We start from the raw sequence: 21,800 nt of genomic DNA, 5'->3' as shown, positions 1-21,800 counted from the left end.
CAAAAGACAACAGAAATGTCCAAGTGAATTTTTTTTTTGTCAGTTAGCCAAAATGATCAATCTTTAGTCTCTAACTCAAATGTCTGCTTTCTAAAAGCTTCCTCTGAGTCTTCCAGTGAGGATGCTCTTCCCTTGATAAGCCAGGTAATGACTGGTTTACCTGTTTGCCTTTCTCCCTTAATATACCCCGAGCTTCCCTTTATGGGTAATAATTATAGATAGTACTTATTGAGTGTTCTCCCACCTGCCAGCCTCCATGAGAGTTGATTTGCATAATTTTTTCATTTATTTACCATAGTTCTAGAAGTGGTGCTGTTATTCATTCTCACCCTACAGACAAGAAAGCCACGGCAAAGAATAATAACATATTAAGTCCTAGCTCACATAGCTAGGATGGAACAGGCCAAAGGCCAAAATTACTGCCCCAAACTGCCCCTTAGCATGGGCAGAGGCCATCTCTGACTCATCACTTTGCCCCTAGACCCCCAGCTTAGTGCCTGACACTGGGAGGTTGTCAGTCAATGCTGGTGGGTGTTGTATGCAACAGAAACGCTAGGGACAGCGAGCAGCTTTGCTGTGGCTGACTGTGTGTCTGCTTCTCTGCTATAAATAGAAGGAGCAACTTGTATCAGATACGATCCTCTGGCCCTTGGCTCTGCCTGTGCTGCTTCATCTCCCTGCTGACTTACTCCTCTCCTCCCTAACTGCAGCAGGAAGATTCAAAGTTGGAGTCTGGTGCACACAAGGGAAAAGAGAACTCGGACCTGAGTGGGACTGAGAGAGGGGACACATGGAATGAGGGGAGGGAGTGTATAAGAAAATATTTAACCTAATGGAAACAAAATGTTATGTACAGTGGGCACATTACAAAATCGAGGGTTTTTTTTTTTTTTTTTTTTTTTTTTTTTTGCACTACAGGTCAGTGTCCTTTGCTTTCTAACTTAACCTGGTCTGAGTATAAGCTGATAGGCGTGGCTTAAAAACCCAGATCACGTGCAGAATCCACTGGCACTCAAGCAAACAAAATACCCTTGCAACCCAGAGGCTGTATATACTGGTGCAGGGAAGACGTCTGCAGGTATTCTTCAGTCTACCTGGACGGCAGAGAAGACAGAAAAAACATGAGCACAGCAGGCAAAGTAAGCAAAAAAGATTTACTATTGGACATATGCTCTTATTAGCATAACATGTAAAAGGATACAGTTTTTGATGAATAATCTAAAATTAATTAAACTAGAAATAATATATATTAATGCAATATGCAATGTTTGTTTCGATATATGATACTTACTGAACTACAATGAAAATAAACTATTCCTAAATAACTTCAACAATGTGTAGAGTGTGTAGAATGAGTCTATTAATATCTTTATTTCCTACTTAAATAAATTTGCAATAAAGTGATAATTAATTCCAAGTCACTTGTAACTAATTGTCAAATCTACCTAACATTGGAAATGTCTGTCATCAAAGGTTATCTTTATATTGAGACACCATAATTTAAATGATATCCTTTGTAATCTTGTTCTTCTTACAAACACGGGGAAGTCAAGTTTGACTAAAGTTTTATGAGAGGAATTTGATTCAGAAAACTGAAATTTCCTTTTAAGCCTGTCAAAATCTCTGACAAAAGGCATATTGCTCTCAAAGCATTAGAATCATCAATGTTCAGAAAGACAGCATCAACATGCAAATTCTGATTGAGGTACAGAGAAATACATGCAGTCATTCAATATATCTAATTCATACTGTTTAATGGCTCAATTGCAAAAGCCTGTACAACTGTTTCCAATGTGTTTGTTGTTTGAAGAGTGGCTTGCACGTACAATATCTCACTATGGTAATTCTTGTTACAGATTCTGAGGGTTCTCTATACACTGTGTGGCACTGCAACCCCATATTGATCACAGTGGGACCACTTGACATTTGCCAGTGTTCTGATTTCATCTTGTGGTTTTTCATTTGTATTTACAATATTTCAAAAAGAAAAGTTCTTGGGAAAAAGAAAAGATTAAGTTCACCGAAACTTGGCTGAAAAAAAAATAGGAAATTTATCAAGAAAAATTGTAAACAAATCATATCAATGAAAATGATAATAAGCAATCTATCCTTTCGGGTGGAATGCCAATACTTCACTCTTTGAAAACCTTTCATGTATGTTTACACTGCATTTTGTTTTCCTCAAATGCTAAATGGTGCTTAGAAACAACATCAACTTCATAAGGTAGTTGAGGATTTAATAAATTTGTACTATTGACATTTAGAATTGCATCTGGTACATTGAAATAAGTCAATGTATTTTAGTCACTGCTATTACTGTTGTTATCTAGCTTTTTGTTTGTTTTCTTTTCACTCCACTTTGAAGATAAATTTGGATTGATCTTAATTTTCTCAACAGCCAACTTTGTAGCTTTGGAAAAATTACTCAATCACTAAGTCAATTAGCTTCAATCTTTTCAAATACAAAACAAGGCAATAATCCAATAATACTTTCCTGCTAGCAACCTTGACAGGTTTAAAGATGGTAAAACCTGCACAGACCACCATGTGCCTGCCACATCATGGACACCCAATAATCAGAACCCACCTACAACTAGTATATTATTTTCAAGTACCCTCATATTTGTTTTGCCATTGACCATGGGAAAAAGGAAATTAGAGGAGGAGAAGAGGCCATTTGGGGAAAAAAAGGCATCGTATGTGGCAAGAGAAATATGAAATTATTATAAAGTCAGATCCTGTGAACTTTAGCAGAAACTGAGCAAGTGAGAAAAATAATGATCAAAACTTCATGTACAAGTCAACAAGTCGCAGGCAAACAACCGATTTCAGGACATTAGGATATCTGTAAGGATGGCCTAAAAAACTGTGTCTTACAGTTAATTATGATTTTCTCTCCTGTGGTAATGCTTCACACATTTTTGAAAGGTTTTTTTAAAAAAATATTTTTGTAAACCATACATATTCGTTTCTATGGAGCACTTTGTGACACAGTAGGCGAAGGGGGGGACAGATGTTTGACAAAAGTGAGAAGAACTAATTCCTTATTTTGAGAGTATCATCTTTCTGTTTGATTTCCCAGGTAATAAAATGCAAAGCAGCTGTGCTTTGGGAGCAAAAGAAACCCTTTTCCATTGAAGAGGTGGAAGTTGCACCCCCTAAGGCCCATGAAGTTCGTATTAAGGTGAATTTTTTTTTTTTACTTATATTTAATTTTAGGTTAAAAATTTTTCAGAGCCGGGTGTGGTGGTGCACACCTATAATCCCAGCAGCTCAGGAGGCTAAGAGGAGGATCACCTGTTCAAAACCAGCCTCAGCAACCAGGAGGCACTAGGCAACCCAGTGAGGCCTTGTCTCTAATAAAATATAAAATAGGGCTGGGGGTGTGGCTCAGTGGCTGAGTACCCCTGAATTTAATCCCTGATACCGATTATGAAAAAAAAAAATTCAGAGACTATTCAAAATAGAAACAACCAAAAAAATCCATTAACAGGCACTTTTTATATTATTGTTCATGTAACGTGTTACAATTATTGCTAAGTCAAGCTATAAATATATTGTTCATTTTTTGAAAAGTAACCAAAGAGCATGTACAGTATAATCCCAGTAAAACAAAAAAGAATTTATGCATCCATGCAGAAATGCAAGGGGTTATATACAAGGTATCAAAATCAATTAACCTTAAATATTTTCTTGGTGATAATCTGCAATTTTTCCTTCCAGAAAAGCATGCATTCTTGTATATCGTGTTCCACAATATTTCAGGATCAATTGTTCTGAATTATTTAATTCAGGAAAGGAAGGTAGAAAAGGGTTTTGAACAATCCTGAGGACAAACAATCTTTTGCATTTGGAGAGTAGGGGGACAATTAGCAAGACTTGAGAACTTTTCAGAAGCAGAATTTCACACATGTGGATATGTTATGTCCTTCTGAGAGTAATCATCTTCTCTGGACCTAATCACTGGACCTTTGATTTGTAGATGGTGGCCACAGGAATCTGCCGCTCAGATGACCATGTGGTCAGTGGAAACTTACGTTGGCCTCTTCCTGTGATTTTAGGCCATGAGGCAGCTGGCATTGTAGAGAGCATTGGAGAAGGGGTGACTTCAGTAAAACCAGGTACAGAATTCACATTCCGGGAATGTGCTTTAGTTCAAGATCCCAAGATCATCCAAACCGGATGAGAAAAAAGAAGCAATAAGTGCCATAAAAACTGGCACAAACTCACAGATGAGGTGGGCTAGAGAGGTTCCCTCCTTTTCTTTCTCCCTGGTCTGACTCAGGCAGGGTACACCCCGATGATCTTGTATTTTCTCCTTCAACAACTCTTTATTGAGTAGCTACTAAATACCAGGCACCAGGTTAGTGGCTGGGGTATCTGAGCATCCAAAGAGACACAGAGCCTGCCAGAGTGGAGTCATGGAGTCATACCTTCCATTTTAGAACTACAAATGGGGCAAGGGGAAAACACCTAAGTCTAGATCCTGAGACTCTAGATCAGCTTATGGAAACCGTTACTTCTGTGCTAAGTTCACAAACTGGGGGCTGTGAGCCTAGGACTGAGTCAACACAATCTTCCTTTTCCAGTATGGCCTTCCTTCTCAAACACCGAACAAATAAAACACACTAGATGGAAGGAAACCAAAGAAAGGGCGGAAGGCATCGGTCATAAACCATATCATTTTTATTATCTTTACTCCAAGTTAAAGGTGACTGGTTACAAATGGCTAATTATTTTATTTTATTTTTTTTTTTATTGGTTGTTTAAAACATCACAAAGCTCTTGACATATCATATTTCATACATTAGATTCAAGTGGGTTATGAACTCCCGTTTTTACCCCAAATATAGATTGCAGAATCACATTGGTTACACATCCACATTTTTACATAATGCCATATTAGTAACTGTTGTATTCTGCTACCTTTCCTAATTATTTTATTTTTAATACTTGTTTTATCTTTATTTTATTTTATATTAACATGCTTTTGGAGTTAAATGATAAATAAACAGAAAATTTTCATGCCATCATCCCCGCATAAAGTTTGTCTATAAAATGTAATGGGCCAACCATTTTTCTTGGTCTGGTTGGATAGGTAGTATAGATGATTAAAAACAATTATGTTTAATTCTAAAAAGATCACTTTAGCCAGTAGACTCAGCCTCCCTCTTTTCAAATATTTAATTAAACTCTGAAAAGCAAATAATAAATAAACAGTTTGATTTTTGACTTAGTTTTCTAAGCCAAAAAATGGAAATAAATTAATAACAAAAGGACACTCTTATTTTTAACTCTTGCTTTCTCTATAACAAGAAAAATAGATCATTAATAAATTATCAGCTAAAACAGTTGATAGTTCTTGTTCTCAATGAGAGAACATTCAGAGTTGAGATTTTCACAGGAATTTTTTTAGCTCTTTGTCCCATTTTTGTTAGTCTTTCTCAAAAAGGAATGAAGATTTTTTTAAAAGCGTTCCTTTCATAAAAAAGATAAGCAGTCACTTTGAAAAGTCAAAAAGTGGTTGCTGAAATTCTCATTTTGATTGTAACTTATGGCCAAGTTTTGTTTTATTTTTATTCTAAAAATGTTTTATTGCATTTATTACTTTATTTTATTCATTTTTGTTTTATTATAACTATTGTACAAAATATAAGATCTTCCCAGTATCTAGTAGAACTATGACAACTTGTTTGCAACTGAAATTTATATCTATACTTACAGCAGGAATATTTCAGGTTTAATTAAGTAAGGATTAAATGAGATGATGTGTGTTAAGTCTCCAGGAAAATTCAGGGTGTGCCATAAACATTAGCTATGAATGTAGTGGAAATAGTTTTTGAAATCCATGTTATTTTCTACATTCATTTTTCTTCTTTGGGAATCTTCATATACATCTTAAACCCCAATAAGGAAAGGCATGGTTGATTGAACGCTATTTCTTGTAGCCTTTTAAAAGATACACATCGTTTCATGTAAGGTTAAGTTCTTGCTTTATTAATTCCTGGACAGAAATTTAAGAAAATTTTGTTTTTTTCCCCTCCAGGTGATAAAGTCATCCCCCTCTTTAATCCCCAGTGTGGAAAATGCAAAGTTTGTAAACACCCAGAAGGCAATGTCTGTTTGAAAAGCAGGTAGGTCTCTTACACTCTCCTTGCAGAGCTAACAAAGTTGTTGCACATTTGTTTGCTTCTGTTTCATGTCCCTTGTGTGTCTGTGTGTTCCATTGATCAGTTTACAACAACCCCGGGGGACCTTGATAGATGGCACCAGCAGGTTCACCTGCAGGGGGAAGCCAATCAACCACTTCATCCACACCAGCACCTTCTGCCAGTACACGGTGGTGGATGAGATGGCCGTGGTCAAAATTGATGCAGCGTCCCCGCTGGAGAAAGTTTGCCTCATCGGCTGTGGATTTACAACCGGTTATGGCTCAGCAGTCAAAGTTGCCAAGGTAGTATTGACAATGGCCAATGAAACCCGTTAACATTAGGACAGTAAGGACCAAAAAGGGAGCAATTTCTCATAGGAATCAGAGATTATTTTCATGAATTCGTAGTGTTGATTTTGTATGTATTATTAATTTTTGAAATTATTTATTTGTTCTAATTAGTTATACATGACAGTAGAATGCATTTTGACACATCATACATAAATGGAGCACAACTTCTCATACTTCTGGGTGTATATGTTGTAGAATCACATCAGTCATGTAATCATATAGGTACATAGTCCGATTCATTCTACTGACCTTCCTACCCCCAAACCCCTCCCCTCCCTTCACTCCCCTCTGCCTAATCCAAAGTACCTCTATTTTTCCTTAGCATGACCCCTTATTTTGAATTAGTATCCGCATATCAGAGAAAACATTTGCCCTTTAGTTTTTAGGGTTTGGCTTATTTCACTTAGCATGATATTCTCTAGTTCCATGCATTTACCAGCAAGTGCCATCATTTCATTCTTCTTTAAGGCTGAGTAATATTCCATTATGTATATATACCACCTTTTCTTTATCCATTCATCTGTTGAAGGGCATCTAAGTTGGTTCCATAATTTGGCTATAGTGAATTGAGCTGCTTTATAAACATTGATGTAGTTGTGTCTGTATAGTATGCTGCATTTTAAGTCCTTTGTGTATAATTTCAAGAGTGGGATAACTGGGTCAAATGGTGGTTCCATTCCAAGTTTTCTAAGGAATCTCCATACTGCTTTCCATAATGGCTGCACCAATTTGCAGTCCCACCAGCAATGTATGAGTGTACCTTTCCAACATTCATTGTTGTTTGTATTCTTGATCATTGCCATTCTGACTGGAGTGAGATGGAATCTCAGTGTAGTTTCGCATTTCTCTAATTGCTAGAGATGTTGAACATTGTTTTACATTTTTGTTGATCAATTGTATTTTTTCTGTGAAGTGTTTGTTCAGTTCCTTAGCCCACTTATTGATTGGGTTATATGTTTGTTTGTTTGTTTGTTTTTGATGTTAAGTTTTTTGAGTTCTTTATATATCCTGGAGATTAATGCTTTTTCTGAAGTGCATGAGATTTTCTCCCATTCTATAAGCTCTCTCTTCACATTATTGATTGTTTCCTTTGCTGAGAAGCTTTTTAGTTTGAAACCATCCCATTTATTGTTTCTTGATTTTACTTGTTGTGCTTTAGGAGTCTTATTAAGGAAGTTAGTTCTTAAGGCAACCTGGTGAAGATTTGGGCCTATTTTTTCTTCTCTTATAGGGTCTCTGTTCTAGTGCCTTTGATCTACTTTGAATTGAGTGTTGTGCAAGGTGAGAGATAGGGGTTGAATTTCATTTTGTTACATATAGATTTCCAATTTTCTCCACACTATTTGTTGAAGAAGCTATCTTTTTTCCAATGAATTTTTTTGGCACCTTTGTCTAGTATGAGATAACGGATTTATGTGGGTTTGTCTCTGTGTCCTCTGTTCTGCACCATTGGTCTAAGTATCTGTTTTGGTGCCAATACCATGCTGTTTTTGTTAGTGTGGCTCTGTAATACAGTTTAAGGTCTGGTATTGTGATGCCTCCTGCTTCACTTTTCTTGCTAAGGATTGCTTTGGCTATTCTGGGTCTCTTATTTTTCCAAATGAATTTAATGATTGCTTTTTCTATTTCTATGAAGAATATCATTAGGATTTTAATAGAAATTGTAGGTTGGGTATATAGCTCAATTGGTAGAGTGCTTGCCTTGGATGCATAAGGCCATGGGTTCAATCCCCAGCACCACACACACAAAAAAATAAATTTAATAGAAACTGCATTAAATCTGTATAATGATTTTGGTAGTATGGTCATTTACTCAAGAGCATGGCAGGTTTTTCATCTTCTAAGGTCCTCTTCAATTTCTTTCTTTAGTATTCTGTAGTTTTTATTGTAGAGGTCTTCACCTGTTTTGTTAGATTGTTTCCCCAATTTTTTTTAGGCTATTGTGAATGGTGTAGTTTTCCTAATTTCTCTTTCAATGGATTCAACACTGATATATAGGAAAGTGTTTAATTTATGGGTGTTTGTAGTGTTGATTATTAATAGAAAAATAGTCCCCGGAAAAATTTGAGACCATGTCTTAGAAAATTTACCTGTTTATCACAGATGAAAATGCTGTTGATACTAAGTTAAGAATAAGTTAAGAAAAAGCAAATATTTCATTTTCAATAATTATTATCTTATATTTCTGTCTTTGTGGGACTACTAACTTTTATGTCTGGGGTGTCACTTATTCATTCTACAATTAGAGAGTAACTATACACATATCAGGCCAATAGGTTCTACTGGGTTCTAAAGCAGTCAAAGCAAATAAAATGAAGTGTTTGCCTTAGAGGAGCCAAAAACCATGGATACCTTACTCCCAGGATTAGGATCAATAGTATATTCCAAAGCCTCATCCGATGACTTTCAAACTGGAAACCACCCACTCTGCAGATCCAAAGAGAAATGCAATGAAGCTTTAACAATGTGTTATTTCCACCCATTATGGGATTTCACTGCTGCACTTCTCCCCTGCCATGAACAAACAAACACACACACACACACACACACACACACACAGAGGATACTCACAAATATGGATTTCATTCATTATTCAAATACAGTCCAACTTTATGGTGCATTATTGTTCTGTGCACTTTTTTGTTGTTTTAATTTTCTTCTTTCTTTCTTTTTTTTCTTTGTTGTTGTTGTCTACGAACCTTTGGTTTTTTATTTGTTTGTTTTTTATATGCAATGCTGAGAATTGAGCCCCCTGCCTCACACATGCTAAATAAGCAATCTTTCCACTGAGCCACAACCCCAGCCCCTCTGTGCTTACTTGTTAATTCAGGAATGAAGACACACAAATATCACATTAGTCACAACCTATTTTATCTTAAAGTTGTCAGTTGAATTTCATCTGTTGTTTATGCTTTGCTTTAAGCCCAGAATAACTCTTAAATGCTTCACATCTAATTTCTGCTCTCTTCACACTGGTTGTGATTACTGGTTGTGTGTTAATGGACCGGGGAAGGGGTTGCTTATTGGTAGCTTGATTGGATTATTTCTTGGTCTCCTGGAGTGACCTTGTCTACTTTTTTCATCCCTTACTCCCTACCCCCACTAAATTGCTTGTGTGTGTGTATAATGTACTGAAGCTGACTATCAATGATTTGAGCCATTGAGAGTTTCTTCAAGATTTGAGTCATTGGGGGCTGTGGTTTAGTTCAGTGGTAGAGTGCTTGCCTAGCATGCATGAGGCACTATGTTCTATTCTCAGCACCAAATATAAATAAATAAATAAATAAATAAATAAATAAATGGTATTGTGTCTATCACAACTCAAAAGAAAAAAAATGATTAGAGTCATTGACATTTGTAGCTTAAAGATCATCCAGTTCAATGGTTCTCAGCCTTGGCTCCCCATTGAAGTGACTGGGGATGGCATTTCACCTATAGAGATTCTGATTGAATTTGTATGGACTGTGACATTGTGATATTTTTAAGCTCTCTAGGTGTATCCACTGTGTAGCAAAGCTGAAAAGCCACTGACTCCTCACCCTGTTTAAACATGAAGCAAGAGTAACCAAAAGAGATTTTGACAGCAATTTGGATACAGTCTGAACAGCTCCTGGGAGCATCCAAGGCTGCAATTTATACAGCGTGGACACTGCAGTGATTGTGTAATCCATTTTTGCATTTTCAAAAACAGGTCACCCAAGGTTCCACCTGTGCTGTGTTTGGCCTGGGAGGAGTTGGCCTGTCTGTTATCATGGGCTGTAAAGCAGCTGGAGCATCCAGGATCATTGGAGTGGACATCAACAAAGACAAATTTGCAAAAGCCAAAGAAGTGGGTGCCACTGAGTGCATCAACCCTCAAGACTACAACAAGCCCATTGAGGAGGTATTGAAGGAACTGAGTGACGGAGGTGTGGACTTTTCCTTTGAAGTCATTGGTCGGCTGGACACCATGGTATATACCTTCACGCGCCTTGAGCTTTTCACTTTTGCAATCTAGAGTATGCAGCAGAATATGAATATTATGTATAATATGTTTTTGGAATAGTGATTTCCATCTTCTTTTTATTACTTGGATTACTTAATTTATTGCTATGAGAAATCCTTCATTTTACCTGTCTCAAGTAAGATTTCTCTTTTAATGAAGGAAAGGGTTCATTTTTTAATTGAGCCATTACAAATTAACTTTATTGGTTTTCTTGTCCTTTTTTTATCTTTACAGAATATTTTCTGGTACTTAGCAGGAAAAGTATATGTGTCTGAAAGTGATTCAGTGTTTCCAATATCTATTAAATTAAATTCCTGCCCATAAGGAATTTAATCTTACTATTCTTTGATTTGTGCTCAGATTTCCAGCTTGTTCAAATATCAATACTCTATTCTAGTGATTGTCCTTCTGAGCCTAAGATTCAAATCCAAATGGCTATTCAGAGTCTCCATTAGGAATATCAGTAGATCTGCTCTGACAGGTTCTGTTACATGGATCCAGAAGAAGAGATGAGCCCCCATTTCTCAATCAGAGTAGAAGAAGTGAGGCATCCAGTGACAGTGTTCCTGCTAGTTCATAAAGCATCATTCAATTCAGGAGGCCATTCAATGACCCACCAGCTAAGGGTCCTTGAGCAAGTGGCTCAAGCTCTGTGTCTCAACATCCTCACTTGTCAAACATGTCCGTTTGCGTGTTTTAATATGAGTCAGTACATTTCAACAACTTAGAAGAGGGTCAGGCCTTGGTAAGTATCTCATTTATATTGCCATCACTATGGTAGGACTAATAGCAATAAGACTATTATTATCATTCTGAACATCCCTCTCCAAAAGGTACTTATTGGGTTGGTCCTGGGTCCAAGCCCTGTAGTTAAAGGAAGAAAGGAATCCTTATTCAGGGGTGGGGGAACAGTCCAGCCAGGCTGGAAGCTGTAAATCTATGGATGGAGAATGGGACATATGACAGGCCCTTTTTCCCCTGCCACAGCCTCTGGCACCCTCTTTGTGTCTCTGTCTTATTCAGCACAGGATCAAAAATAATTCTCCCTTGATTTGACTTATGCTTTCCTCCTCTGTACTATCTGGGAAAACCACTAATATACTTATTTACTGCAAAAAGCAGTATATTCCTAGTAGGTCAGCTCTCCAGTTACTGTCGCCTGAGTTATATTTCAAAAACTAAACAAGATGTTGGTAGCTTTTTTGGTTTTCAGTAAAAAAACACTTCAACAAGTAAATATATACATAATACAATTTTTTTAACCTGGCAAATTTGATTTTCCTCCACATTCTTAACAAGTATGATTTAATAAACTTTTTTGTTTTAATTAATTCTGAATTTTTTTCAAATATCATTAGCTACTTAAAAGGAGAAAAGAGCAATTTGGGGCCAACTATTATTTTACCAACAGAAAATATGTCCTAAGGAAACTGACTGCCTTCACACATCATTTTATTTTACCACAGAGACAGCACAGTGCCTGGTACATAGAGAGCATCAGCATCTATATATTGAAGTGAATACTTTTAAAAAATCAGCAGATTTCTGCCACTCCCCAAATTTAAGACAGATATATCTCATAACTTTGTATGGATTACATGAAATAATGCAAGTAAAATATTTATCACAGTGTCACTCTCGATACATGTCAGCTGGTGATACGCCTATGAAACACTATTTCCAAGCTTGCAGTTCTTACACCATCTTTGGAATATGTATGACATTACTTTCAAATAATTCCAAATATCAATTCCTGTGTGTAATACGTTTCTAGCTGTATTTTACCTAACCAGAGTTCTCTAGAATTCTGCTGAAAAAGTCCCCAGAGACCAATAAGACCCAACTGTTGAGGTTCACCAGGAAAACCTAGTGGTATTGGTAATTGGGATCTGTGCCCTGAGAGTAAAATTCTTTGCAGACTTGGCCTGGGATAATATGCCATAGATGATGGAGGTTCAAAGAGAGACCAACTTTTTCCGAGGCTGTAGCTTTTCTCACTGTGCCCTTTTTCTATTTTCCCTCATGGAACTGGGTTGTTGCTTTATTTGAAGATGCCAAATGCTTTTTAGCCACATGCTCTGAGGAGATCTGGTCTTCCGAATGTCATTCTTCAAAATCAAAATGTGTATCTTTGGAAATTCTAACACACTCTTTTACTACAGACTATGTTAAAAAATGACTAGAGGGGGACAGTTTCCTGGACTGTCTTTTGAATATCCAGAATAATAGATTCTGTTTAAAGTAAAACTTGTATACATTGGAGAGAGGCAAACATCATGTAAAGCATGTCCATTTTAGAAATGGACAACAGAATTGGAATTTACTAAAAAGAGAGATTACCAAGTGGACAAGAGACAAATTTTGATGACAAAATCATTATATCTTATTCACCAATCAAAAACCTGTTCAAAATACATACTTAATAGATAAATAAAAAATCAAATAGTGAATTCATAGATTGCCTAAGAATCATGTGATGATCAAACAGTGAAAAACTTTGTGAAAACCCAGACTTTACATATGTGTGTAATGATATTTGCCAATTTATTAGTTTATAAAGAAAAATGAAGTACATATAAAATGATTCATCCATTCTTTCACTGAAAAAAAAAAACACCTTTCTGGGTATTTCTCCAAGCAGCAACACTATCCTAGATACAATGGGAAATGAAGCAGAAGACAATTTCCTTCTTCCAATATCCTGTGAATTATGAGTAGGTACTATCTATCTGAGAATCTACTTTAAAGATGCAAAATATTGATTTTTTTTATTTCAGCTTTCTGCCCTGTTATGTTGTCAAGATTCATATGGTGTAAGCGTCATCGTAGGGGTACCTCCTGATTCCCAAAACATCTCCATGAATCCTATGCTGCTATTGACTGGACGCATCTGGAAAGGAGGAATTTTTGGTGGTAAGTTGTTAAGCCTGAGGACTAAATTTTCATTAACCTCAGAATTTCCTCCTTTTTACAAGTGACAAGGTCAGGTTTTGAAAAACAATGGGGTTACTACATTGAACATTTATTTTTTTAAATGAACTAAAATTTCTATTGTATCTATAGGCTCCAAATTAATTATATGTGGAACTAATGAAGAGAGAAAGTCCCAAGACAGAATATTCTGGTATCCCCATAAATCTTTCAGCATCAGCTCTTTTCATACTCGTTACATAAGGCACAAAAATTCTTTGTAGGACACAGGAAATCTGTAGCAATAATTTATGCCTATATTCACTGCATATTTAGACAATTGCAAACTTTGCTTTTTTGTCTTTGGTCATACTTATCTGTATTGTAATTTCTCAGTGTAGAGCTAATAGGCACCCGAAAGCTAGCTAAGGACCCTACTTTATCTGGGAGGATTAAAAAAAAAGTCAAAGCACTACAAAAGGGTATTGAAGGGCTCATTGTCTGACTTCACTAATAGCAGTCCACAGAATGTAGCACTTTTTACAGACTTTTATTTTAATTTCATTGGAAAGTCTCCTCTCCAATTCTCCTGCTTACTCCGACTAACTCTAACAATGATATTGTCTTCTTTTCAGGTTTTAAGAGTAAAGATTCTATTCCCAAACTTGTGGCTGATTTTATGGCTAAGAGGTTTTCACTGGATCCATTAATAACGAATGTTTTACCTTTTGAAAAAATAAATGAAGGATTTGAACTGCTTCGCTCTGGAAAGAGGTAGATTTTAAGTTTCTTTTTATGGTAGGGGATTTCTAACAGAGAATGAAAAAGTGAAAGGATGAGGAGAAAGTTGATGTCTCTTGGTTTCCCATCACCAGTTCAGTCTTTGCAGATAGCACATCTCAGATTACACTGTGAGAATCTAAGAACAGTTGCTTTGGGTTTCCTATCCAGCTAAAGCCAAATGACGTTGATGACAACACATCTGAGTGATCAGAGACAGAGATCAGAATGTTCACTTTTGCCAGAGAAAGCGTCAGAGTCACACAATCATAGCTACAATATGGAGTCACTGAAGCCTCAGCTTGGCTATCTAAGGATGATCATTAATGGCTATAAATAATGTTCTGGACATCCCCAAAAACTTTCATTATAGGAGTAAGAGGAACTACATTGGGATGATTTTATATACAGATACTAGTAGTTTTTCATGAAAAATACTACTATTATTATTATTTCTTTCTGCAGTTTACAAAGACTTTTTCACAAATAAAAATTATAATAAGGGGATGAGTACAAAATGCTATGTTAAATGTTTAAGTCTTATAATTTCTCCAAAGCGTAGGAGAAAGATGACTGAGACAGGAGGATCACGAGTTCAAAGCCAGCTTCAGTAGTGAGGCACAAAGCAACTCAATGAAACCCTTTCTCTTAATTAAAAAAAAAATACAAAAAAGGGCTGAGGATGTGGCTCAGTCATTGAGTGCCCCTGGGTTCAATCCCCAGTTCAATCCCCAGTTCAATCCCTACCCACCAAAAAGTCAATTCATTTTCTACCCCTAACATTTAACACAACCACCTAATTGAATGAGTTTTGTCACCTGCATTTATGTGACAGCTAGGTAGAGTTACATTTGCCTCCCACCTTCTTGTTCCATTATGTATTTTCTGCTACCCCCCCAACTTCTTCTCATGAGATTTTCAACTTTAAATAGTATTTCTGATAAAATACTATAGTAGATATTCATCTTACCATATTCTTGAGGTGAGAAAGAACATAGCTTCTACAGAGCTCCAACTGCCTTCCTAATGGTCTTATCTGCATTACCTCATGTGATTCACAAGCAATGCTGGCATGCTGGTCCCCTGTCACTATCTTAGGAGAAAAGCTGAACCTCAGAGAGAATATGGCTTAGCCCAAGTCATACAGGTAATAGGCAGGGGAGCCAGAAATCACAATTAGATCTGTTGGATAGCAAAGTTGATTTACTTTCTGTGAAACCACACTGCCTCTCAAGAGCTCAAGAGCTATGGAACAAGCAGTTATCAAACGTTAACAGCAGCAGCAGCAGCTGGTTAAATAGAATGATGGCAAACGTAGAGATACCAAAACCAGATGGCAGTGTTGGACAACAGGTAAATCATTAAGCAGGCCTGAATGCTCTTTATGAGATGTCCTTCCACTGAACGTGAATATTTAAGTAATACAAACCCTGTTAATAAGCAAAGAATAAAAATTATACTTTTCAGTATTAGTAAGGATAAGATGATATGGTCACTTTCATATACTGTTTGTAGGAATATTAACTGTTATATTCTTTGGGGGAAAGCAATTACATAATTTGTAATTTGAAACTTTTTTTAAAACAGATCCTTTGTGCAGGAATTCTATTTCTAAAAGCCTATTATACAGAAATAAATGTGTAAACACACATAGATGTTTACATGTTTACTTGCTACCAATAGTATCAAAAGTTAGAAACATTGTAGAAGTCTAATATTAAGAGAATCTTTAAATACCAACCACATGTTAGAAATTAATGAAGCCAAGCTAGGGATGTAACTGGGTGGTAGAGAACTTGCTTTGCATCTGTGAGTCCCAAGTTTAATCCCCAACACCACGAAAAAGAAAAATGATTTTATTACAGTGGGAAATACTCATAACATAATTATAGATAAAATTATATAATTCTCATAAAATAGAAAATACAAACTTGCATACACAATATAATCCCAAATTTTCAAAAACAACAGAAAAAGTATACATATATCTAAAAAATGATTAAATAAAATATTAACAAGGGTTATCTCTAAGTTGTGGAATTATAGGTTATTTTTACTTTCATCTTTATACAATACAGTATTTTCTAATTTAACTATGTATAATTGCTTACACACACACGCACATATATATATATATATATATGGGTATCTATTGAAAATTTTCAAAAAGACATGAAGATCAATTTTTCTGAAAGTGTTTTTCCATCAGAAGGTGGTTTTTTAAAATTTTATTTATTTTTATTTTTTTATTTGTTGTTTTTACATATACATGACAGTAGAGTGTACTTTGACATACTATACATACATGAGATACAACCCATTACAATTTTGATCCTATTCTTGTAGTTGAACATGATATGAAGTGTATTCATACTGGTAGTATATTCATATATGAGCATAGGAAAGTTATGTCTGATTCATTCTACTGTCTTTCCTATTCCCATCTTCCTCCCTTCCCTTCATTCCCCTTTGTCTAATCCCATGAACTTCTATACTTCCCTCCCTACCTTCCCTTGTTATGGGTCAGCATTCACATATCAGAGAGAATATTCAATCTTTGTTTTTTGTTTTTTGGGGACTGGCTTATTTCACCTAGCATATTCTCCAGTTGCATCCATTTACGGGAAAATGCCATAATTTCATTTTTCTTCATGGCTGAGTAATAATTCATTATGTATATATATCACTTTTTAAATCCATTCATCTGTTGAAGGGCCATACCTTGGTTATTGTGAATTGATTGATGTGGCTGCATCACTGTAGTATGCTGATTTTAAGTCCTTTGGGTTTAAGCTGAGGAGTGGGATAACTGGATCAAATAGTGTTTCCATTCCAGGTTTTTTAAGGAATCTCCATACAGCTTTCCAGATTGGTTGCACCAATTTATAGTCCCACCAGCAATGTATGAGTGAAGCTTTTCCCCACATCCTCACCAACATTAATTGTTACTTGTATTCTTTATAATTGCCATTCTGAGTGGAGTGAGGTGGAATGTCAGTGTAGTTTTAACTTGCATTTATTTAATTGCTGGAGATGTTGAACACTTTTTCATATATTTTTTGACCATTTGTATTTCTTAGAAGGTGGTTTTTCACATTGACATTAGTTCCCATATAAATGTTACATTTCCAATATTCCCAAGAATGAAGTTCTCTTAGAATTAATCTGTACCAACTTTATCATCTACTTCTAAGAATCTTTAACCATCTCTGCACCAAATCTCTATTAAACCTTTGACATGGCCTTAACTTTACTAACCTATCAGTTCCCTTAGGCAAGTTACCTATCATCTTATAATTTGTATTTGAGTTTGAATCCCAACCCCATGCTAGATGTGTGACTAGAGCAAGTTTATAAATCTAAGTCTCAGTTTCTATCATCTCTAAAATGGAAATAATATGAAAAACTACCTAGTAGTATTATTGTTTAGGTTGAAAATTAAATGAGATAATGTTTGAAAAGCATCCACAAAGAACATGACAAATAACAGGAATGCATTACAAGTTATTACTTATTTTCATATTTTATGGCAGGCATACAGACTCAAAAAATATATTGTTTTGTTTAAAGGATTCTAATGTTGAACTAAACTCTAAGTGGTAGCTATATTCAGGGTGTTGTGAGTGAGTTTAAGATTGGAGAAAACACAAGAGAGTACCAGAAAGGACAAATTGCCTTATATTAGCTTAATACACAAGGAAATTAATACACAAGGATGGCAGAGGAATGTCTGGGAACACAGATTTTCACTGAGACACATCAAATGTTTAATTCACTCACACGGAAGAGTGTGAATTGCCTAACTGATAAAAATGTCTTTTCCTTCCTGTTTCAGTATCCGGACCATCCTGACATTTTGAGACCATCCAGATGCCTTGCCTTGGAGCAGTATTCTGACTCCTCCTCATATCATCAAGAATACCAGCCAGAAAAGCATCATCAATTCTGTTCCTTAGAGATGGAATCAATAAAATTACACATACAAGCTTTCTCTGGAAAATCAGAAATTCCTGTGAAATCATTTTTTCAAGCAAATGTTTAGAATCCAAGTGAGAGTTATTGAACATTAGCAGGTGATTGAGGCTAATAAGCTTTTCATCTTAAGCATATGACTTATGCCATCTTTCCTACTGAGGAAGGCTATTTCTTGTGAGTTCTTATATATTTTTTCTCTCTTTTTAACCATCAGTCATTTACACTAAGTGGAGGGGATCTTCCACCTGTCCCCAGCATAAACACAGCAGGCAATTGTGCTTGAAGTCATCTGTGTCTGTCTCTATTTCCACTGTCTGTACTTTCCTTTCTGTAAAATGTATCAAAGTCAAGGTCAACACCATAGTGTGGTAAAGGATAGACTCAGGTTTAAAAATGTAGAATGTTCAGCACTTTTGAATCCAGGGAATTTCTTAGTAACTAAAAGGAAATGTCACACATTCTCATACCATGATGGGAAATGTTTTGTTTACTGCCATTATACTCTTTCTTTGCAGTGAATATGTAATTGCTCTCTTAAATAAAATCAGGTATTATGTTTATGTGATAAATGTGAGGTTTGAATAGTAAATGTGGAAAATAAACTCTTCCTGGACCATATTTTAAAAATCTGTGATTTATATTCATGAAGGCCCTTTATGGGCTAGACAGTTAATGATTACAACTGACTAAGGTGTCACTCTTTTTTGTTAAAAATTATGTGATGACTCTTAAAGTCCAGGGGGCATGGGATTGCAGGCAACTGTGAACACATCATTTAAGATGGTAACTTAGCAATGGCATAAACACCCCCAAGAAGTATATCTTCTAAGTAGATATAGATACATGTACATACCTTTTTGCAAAAATTGTTTTCTATCTAGAACTTTTCTATAAACAACCATGACTTAAACCAAGTCTATAATCCTGGATTAATTGAATATTTTGGATATGTTCAGACCCATTTGTTGATGCTTTCCCAGTAGCAGAAGAAGATCTACATTATGAGCTTTATCTCCGATATTGTATTCTATTCTTATTTTTATTTAAAAGATTGATAGCTCTCTTCAAAAGTGTTATTGCTATATCTATGATCTCTTTGATTTTGTAAAAAGGACACTAGACTTAGAGTAAAACAACTTACTACTTACTCTGTGACCTTCAGAAAGTCACTCAAACTCTCTGAACCTGTTGATTATTTGATTTAATGAAATTACTCTATCAAATCATTACAGCTTTACAGAGGAAGGGGGTGGGAGGGAAAAGGAGGCACAGGGGACTGAAATGGAGCGAGACAAATTTTATGCATGTATGGTTATGTCAAAATGATACCAACCATTATGTATAACTATAATGCAGTAATAAAAACATTAAAAAGTTTTCTTTTAAAGATTAAATGGTATGATGCTAGTGAAAAAAAACTTTAAAGTATTGAAATGCCATGGAAATATAGAGAATGTGTGTTTGCTTTGTCAGAGGATATATTCAACGTCAAGGGATCTTTCAGAATGTACCAAAAATAATACATTCTTAAGGAGACCACCCTTTGCTGGGGATTGTGTGGTTTTTTACATTGGTACTGATGATGTGAGGTCCAGAGAAAGAAGGTTTGGTTCTAACTTCCACTTCACACTTGTGGGCATGAGATCTGGCTGGTGGTACAGAGGCCTCATCTAGCTTCTACCCTCCACCCTCCCAGGTTGGGGGAGTCAGGGGAGCAGGTCACAGATGGGCACTGTTGGTGTTCTCACATAGGAACACAGTCTTCCATGTGGCGGGGGCAGAGTAGGTCACATGTACAGAATCTAAGTTACATGGACATTGGTGGGGAAGGAGGGGGATGACATCAAAACATCCACAGAGTGGCTCGCATCCTGACAGCCTGAAGAGCGCACATAGTTGGGGTTTGGGATGGTTTCCAGCAAAGCTTGACTCTTGAATCAAGAACTTCTATATTTGCTTGAGTCCAAGAAAGGGGAAAAAAAAGTAACTCTTAATGTACATAGTTTGCACTCACTTTTAGGTATCAGTGAAGAGCTTAAGTAGAAAGAAGAAAATTTTCAAAGTTCAAAGAGAAAGAGTTTTAGGAAGATGGTGTACCTACTAACTCTGAAATACCAACTTAGCTCCTTAATACACTGACAAAGACGAATAACAGATGAACTCTGCATTGACTTCTGAAGACTTTACAAGTCACTGAAACTGCTGTTGGGACTGAGAGTCACCTGGAAGTCAAAGGCAACTGAGAACAGGTCTATACTTGATAATTACAGACTTCTAAGCCTGATTATTAAATTCTGTTAACAAAGGCTCTATGCACCTCTAACAACCTATTAGAACCTCTGTTAGGTGTTCCCGGAAAAATCTTAAAGTAGCAATTTTATCAAAGTACACTAAGTTCTGTTTGCTATCAAATTCCTAACAATACTTAGGAAGTAGGCTATCACAAACAAAGAGAAACAAAAATTGGTGGGGCAAGAATACAGCAGGAGCTGTACAGTGGGGCCAAATCATGCTCCTAGGAGAAGAAATGGACCTGGGCATGGGTGTGGCTGGCTCATTTCATTCCCTGGGACTCAGCACCCAGAAGACATCTCACAGCTGCACAATTCTCAAGGGAACCCAGAGCTTGCTCAATACCCCAAAGAGCTAACTCAAAACAAAGTTAATTAAAGACAGAAAGAAAGACTGGTTTGTGTGTTCCAGCTTGTTCCTTGAAGTATTGACAAGTCAACCAATTACACAGAAACTTTATTAACCATGAAAGCAGGTCAGAGAGGTCACCAAATAACTCTTATCTAAATATATTATTTAAAGACTACTACTCTTGCAGAAACCAGTAATTAACAGATATTGAAATGACATAAGGAGATAGAATCACAGTTTTGAAATGCCTTCTGTATCTGAATTCAAGCCTCAGTAAATGAGAACAAACAAACTCTGGAGGGAAATAAATCCTTTCATTAACAAAAAGACTTTTACCAGGTGCAATGGCACATGCAAGCCTGTAATCCCAGCTGCTCAGGGGCTAAAGCAAGAGGATCACAAGTTAAAAGCCAGCCTCAGCAATTTAGCGAGGCTCTAAACAACTTAGCTGAGACTCTAAGTATAAAAGACCCTGTCTCTAAGTATAAAAGACCTTTTCTCTAAGTATAAAAAGTGCCCTTCAGATGAATAGATAAAGAAAATGTTGTATACATGCACAATGGAATATTATTCAGCATTAAAAGAGAATAAAATCATGGCATTTGCAGGTAAATGGGTGGAGCTGGAGAATATAATTCTAAGTAAAATTAGCTAATCCCCCAAAACCTAATGCCGAATGATTTCTCTGATTTATGGATGCTGATTCAAAATATCCTGCAGGAGATGTGGGATGGGAGGATTAAATGAACTCTAGATAGGGCAAAGGGGAAAAGGGGATGGAGGAGAATAAGGGTGCATAGGGGTAGGAAAGATGGTGGAATGTGATGGTCATCATTTCGTGTATGAAGACATAAAGATGTGACTCTTCTTTGTGTACAGCCAGAGATATAAAAAATTGTGCTCTATATGTGTAATATGAATTATAATGCATTCTGTTGTCATATATAACAAAACGTTTTGAATTTAAAAAAAGGCTGGAGATGTGGCTCAGTGGTTGAGTGCCCC

The 21,800-nt window shown here is 36.2% G+C and overlaps 1 protein-coding gene across 1 annotated transcript; it reads left to right on the top strand.

Annotated features, from left to right (window-relative positions):
• The first annotated feature begins 918 nt into the window (after positions 1–918).
• Positions 919–18,770, top strand: LOC107141336 (alcohol dehydrogenase E chain). The gene is made up of 9 exons (XM_015484581.2): positions 919–1,139; positions 3,083–3,184; positions 3,983–4,121; positions 6,047–6,134; positions 6,235–6,454; positions 10,194–10,454; positions 13,265–13,400; positions 14,033–14,171; positions 18,013–18,770. The coding sequence occupies exons 1-9, from the start codon at positions 1,122–1,124 to the stop codon at positions 18,035–18,037; spliced, it is 1,128 nt and encodes a 375-aa protein (XP_015340067.1). The 5' UTR covers positions 919–1,121; the 3' UTR covers positions 18,038–18,770.
• Positions 18,771–21,800: the final 3,030 nt, after the last annotated feature.

The sequence above is a fragment of the Marmota marmota genome, unplaced genomic scaffold (assembly GCF_001458135.2).
Source record: "Marmota marmota marmota unplaced genomic scaffold, marMar, whole genome shotgun sequence".
Classification (NCBI taxonomy): Eukaryota; Metazoa; Chordata; class Mammalia; order Rodentia; family Sciuridae; genus Marmota; species Marmota marmota.
Note: the sequence above shows the minus strand (reverse complement) of the source record. Positions and strands in the feature narration are given on the sequence as shown.